Source organism: Mastomys coucha, unplaced genomic scaffold, assembly GCF_008632895.1.
Source record: "Mastomys coucha isolate ucsf_1 unplaced genomic scaffold, UCSF_Mcou_1 pScaffold15, whole genome shotgun sequence".
NCBI classification, from domain to species: Eukaryota; Metazoa; Chordata; class Mammalia; order Rodentia; family Muridae; genus Mastomys; species Mastomys coucha.
This window is the reverse complement of record NW_022196897.1, coordinates 26,414,716-26,419,896: the sequence shown is the minus strand read 5'-3', so window position 1 is coordinate 26,419,896 and position 5,181 is coordinate 26,414,716. Positions and strand designations below refer to the sequence as shown.

Sequence of the window (5,181 nt, the reverse complement as noted above, 5' to 3'; positions counted from 1 at the left end):
TTAAATGGTTTATTGATTTAAACCATTTAAATGGTTTATTGAATTTAAATGGTAAATTGATTTGGAGTTGGGTGAGATGGTTTTAACAGGCAAAGGCCCTTGCTGCCAGGCAAACCTGACAGTCTGAGTTTAATCCTCAGGACCCATATGGTAGAAAGAAGTGACTCTTGCAAGTTGTTCCCTGACTTCCATACACATGCAGAGACACAAATAAGTCAATGTGGAAACTTACTTGGCACTGAAGTTCCAAAACGCACAGACAGGTTCTAGAATCTTCTGTGGAAAGACCTAGGGGTAGGGCAGGTATATGAGTGTGTATGGGGATATGGAGCAGGTGTGCTTATGAATGTGTGTGTGTGTGTACATGTGTGTGTATGCATGTGTGTGTATGTGTGTGTGTGTGTGATTTTTCTACAAAGGTACCACAAACCCGAGTTGTAGAAAAGACAGTCTTTTCCACAGGTAGTGCTGAGGAAGCTGGATATCCACTTGTAGAAAAATGAAACTGGATCCTTAATTTTCACCTTGTATAAAACCCAATGGGGCTGGTGAGATGGCTCAGCAGGTGAAGGTACTTGCTACTGCTGACCTGAGTCAGTCTGTGGGGCACTCATTGTAAAAGGAGAGAACTAATCCTGCAAGTTGTTCTCTGACCTACACACACACACACACACACACACACACACACACACACACTATGGCTCATGTGCATGTATGTGCATGCATGTGCACATACACATAAATAAATGTAAAATATAAACCTTAATATAACACATGAAACTTTGAATTGGGACTGGACATGGTGGTGCATTTAATCCCAGCACTCCAGAGGCAGAGGCAGTTGGATCTCTGTAGATTTGATGACTGCCTTATTTACATAGCAAGTTCCAGGTCAGCCAGGACTATACAGTGAGACCTTGTCTCAAATAAAATAAAATAAGAATTGACAAATGTAATTGTGTGGAATTAAAAAGCTTCTGCACAAAAAGAGGAGACAGATGGTCAAGTGAAAAGACAGGCTTTATAATGGGAAAATCTTTGTTAACTATATGTATGACCAGAAATTAATATTTAGAATCTATAAAGAACTCTAAAAATTAAACATCAACCTTCCTCAAACAAATGATTCAATCTATAAATGGACTAATGAACTGAACTGACAGGTCTCAAAGAGGACGACAAATGGCTGATAAATATATGATAAAATGTTCAATATCCTCAGTCACCAGGGAACGGCAAATAAAAACAGCTTTGAGATTCCTCTCACCCATTGCATCATCAAGAAAACAAACAATGGAGCCTGGAGAGATGGCTCTGTGGTTAAGAGCATGCATTGCTCTTGTAGAGGTTGGAAGTTGGGTCCCCAGCACTCTTGTTGGGCAACTCACAGCTGCCTATAACTCCAGATCCAGGAGGATCCAACACTCTGCCCTCTGTGGGCACCTGTACTCTCCCCCACATGTACAAAAAAACTAAAAGAACACAAATGAATTTTTTAAAACAGAAAACAAGCAACAATACACACTGAGAAAGATGTAGGGAAGAAGGAACCCTATACACTGATGGCACAATATAAACTGGTGCAAAAGCTATGGAAATCAGTGTAGAGGATTGTCAAAAAACTAAGATTAACTAGGTGGTGGTGGCTCATGTCTTTAATCCCATCACTCAGGAGGCATAGTAGGTGGATTTTTGAGTTCAAGGGCAGCCTGTCTACATAGGGAATTGGATAGCCAGAGCTACACAGAGAAACTCTGTCTCAACCAAACCAAACTAAACCAAACCAAACCAAACCAAACCAAACCAAATCAAACCAAACCAAACCAAACCAAACAACCATATATGAGGGTTGGAGAGATGGTTCAGCAGTTAAGAGCGCTGGATGCTTTTCCAGAGGTCCAGAGTTCAATTCCTGGCAACCATCTGTAAAGGGATCAGACGCCCTCTTTTGTATGCACCAGATCACTAGGATGTGTGTATGTATATGAAGAAGGAGGGAGGACACTGGAAGGAAAGAGTAATAAGGGTAATAGATGGGGGAGTATGATATACAGATATGTAAATGTAATAATAATAAAGTCTATTATTTAAATGATAACTAAAATCTTAACTGAAATCATGTTAAGTAGTACACTAAACTGCATATTTATTCATTCTATCCTCTGTATCCTTGGGTTCTGCCATGTATCAAACAAACCACAAATCAAAAATATTTTTTTAAAACAGAAAAACTAAAACAAAAAAAATTGCCTCTGTCCTATGCATATAGAGACTTTTTCTGGTCATGATGCTCTACACCAGACCTTAGTATATAGCTGTTCATATCACTGACATTGTAATGGATACCATGAGTGAGCTAAAGGGAACTGGGAGCATCTACAAAAGTGTTTATAGGGCACTGTAACTTCCAAGCCATTTGGAATAAGGGATTTGAACATCTATCACTGGGTTCAGGTGCTGGGAGGGGGGTGGTTCTAGAACCACCTACTCAAGGCTGAGGATCGATGAGGGCACACTGCAACCAAGCTGACTGAGACTTTCCGGAGGATATGCAGACAAACTGATACAGAAGCCACACTGGGTGCACACATGTATCCACAGTGACCACCTGTGAGCAACAGACATCTAAGCTTTCTTTAAAATGCCCCAAGGGTTAAAAGAAAAAAAACCAGGGCTTTAGACATTGCATGTCATGAACCCAAGTCCCATGGTATGAAAGCCTTACCATGCCAGTTTATAGAGAATCCCTTCCTCTTCATACAACCACAGTGACTAGACCATCATGCCAGTGTGTAGCTCTCCAGGGCCTTTTGAGTGTTGCCCTACCTCTGTCATTGAGGTTGCATGTTTTTATTTTTAAATCTTGGGGACAGAACCCAGGTAGGCAAATGCTCTGGCCCTGAGACACACCTCTAGCCAGGGATAGTTTTCATCCCCCTGAAACCTAACTTGGAGAAGACTCCCTGAATATCAGCCTGTGAGCGTGCTCTTACAATGGGCCGGTGTGATTGTATGTGCATATGTGTGCATCCTTGATTTATCCACTTAAAGATGGGGCCAATCACATAGTCTTTCTGAGCACCATAGGAACAAGCATTGGAGGGCTCAGTGAAAGTTGCTTAAATTATTTATGAAGCTATTGTGAAAGTGCACATTACCCCTCTTCTGGTCCCTTGAGAATGGAGGAAATTATTGGGGATGAATATGATTCTCTCTCTGTGTGTGTGTGTGTGTGTGTGTGTGTGTTGCCTGTATGTGTGTCTGCGCATTACATTTGTGTAGGCCCTCAAAGGTCAAAAGAGGACATTATATCCCCTGGGACTGGAGTTCCAAACAGTTGTAAGCTGCCCTGTAGATGCTGGGGATGGAATCCACTCTTCAGGAAGAGCAGGTTTTAAGTACCGAACCATCACTCTAGCCCGAATATGCTCTTTTGAGCATGTTTAGGTCTTGGCTTTCTAGAGAACAAATATTGGCAAGCATGCGGCAGGGGATCAGGGAAAGGGATTAGCCAGACAAGTGCTGCACCACCCAGTACCTGGGCCTGGTGCTGCAGGTGAAAGGTCACAGCTGTGTTCAACTCCCCAGCAGCATCCCATACCTCCGAGGAGAGTATAGCTGACCCCACTTGGGTGCTTAGGGACCTGTGGGAACAAATGGAGCTTTTAAGGGTGGTTGTGGATGTGGGGAGTGATATGCTTGCCCTGGGTCATTTCAGCCAAGGGGAGAGCACTAGACCATGACTTGGGGCCTTGAGCTCCAGCCTCAGGGACTTGTTGGAAAGCCCTGTCTCCTCTCAGAGTCTCAGCTCTAAAGCCAGACTCCAGATAAGAAGGGGGCAGGCTCCTTTCTACAGACCCAGCACACTGATAAACATTGACCTGCCCACCATGATGGGAGTCTGGGAAGAGATGGAGGCCTGGCTTTCTGGGGTGTGAGGGAGACACAGGCCTCTACTGGGAGGGGTTTACTCACCTCTGCTTTCTTACCTCCTTTGAGACATTAGTGGCCAGGAGCTCTAGGCCAGGTGCCCCCAGGGTATACTGGAAGATTCTTGAGGTGAACCAAGTGTGGATGACCATGACTTCTGCAAGGCCTGGGAAGGTGGGAGACACTAGCTGTCTCTGAAGGCATTGATCTTTCCATTTCACAGGGGAACTAAAGGTCACAAGCCAGTGACTTTTCTAAGATCATATAACAGAAAAATGACTAATGCAGAATTCCAACCAGCCATGGCTACCACATCTTAACCTGTAGTTCCAAATCCCTTCATCTGTCCTGTACACTGATTCCCAAACCCCGAGTGGTCAGGGCCGGGGGCCTTTTCCACCTAGCCACTTCTAAGGAAATCATGTGGATTCACTGGAGGAGGCTACATGGATGCCAGACCTCTCACCTGGAACACAACAGGGTTCCAGCCAACTCTCTCCTTACTCACCTTTCCCAAGGAGCCGCCTCACTTCACCTGCAGGGATGTGGATGTGGCCTGGTCCGTCTGGATGCCCACCAGGAATGGTGAACGTGTGCCCTCCAGTGCTGGCCTCCCTCAGGTGCAGGCTTTGCACCTCCAGGCCTGGGATCAGATGGAGCATCGGCTGGATCTCAGGAGGGAGGGCTTTCTTCTGGGGTGCTCAGTTGCATGGTTGACTTGTCCTCTCCCCACTATAGGACTAGGGGCCCACCATTCAAGCCCAGAGAGGTTGAACCACTACCCACAGTAAAATGGCTTTCTGGATTCCTGAGGGAAGGGTATTACCATGGGGTGGGGGGAACCTGTGGCTAAAGATTACTGTGAAAGTCCCCAAATGTATCTCCAAGCACTTGATGAATGTGAACTTGGGTCTAGCTCTGGGCAGAGACTGTTCAAATAGCCCTGGAACCCCAGGGGCATCAGGAAGAGGAGGGGCAGTCCAATTATGCAGGGACATGTTCAAGATATTAGACTAACTAAGGAGAGAAGACTAACCCACCGAGAGAGAACTCATGTGGTATGTGTGTGTGGGGGGGGCGGTTAGGGGAGTTGGTACCCAAGCAGAGCTCCAAGGGGAGGAATTTGCTAGGAGATTAAAGGAGAAAGGGCAGAAGATACAGCCTGGATAAAGGAAGGAAATGTGAAGTGCATGGAAGTCCAGACAGCGATCTCTCAGGAACCACATTGAGAAAGGATGGCTGGGATTTGCT

The 5,181-nt window shown here is 45.2% G+C and overlaps 1 protein-coding gene across 1 annotated transcript in view; it reads right to left on the bottom strand.

Moving 5' to 3' along the window:
• Positions 1–4,592, bottom strand: part of Adgrd2 (adhesion G protein-coupled receptor D2) — a 14,446-nt gene extending 9,854 nt beyond the window's left edge. The window contains exons 1-4 of the mRNA XM_031373195.1: positions 4,439–4,592; positions 3,976–4,096; positions 3,539–3,644; positions 240–288 (exon numbers count right to left, since the gene is read on the bottom strand). Of these exons, the coding sequence (XP_031229055.1) occupies positions 240–288; positions 3,539–3,644; positions 3,976–4,096; positions 4,439–4,592 (430 nt within the window). The remainder of the gene's footprint in view (positions 1–239; positions 289–3,538; positions 3,645–3,975; positions 4,097–4,438) is intronic.
• Positions 4,593–5,181: the final 589 nt, after the last annotated feature.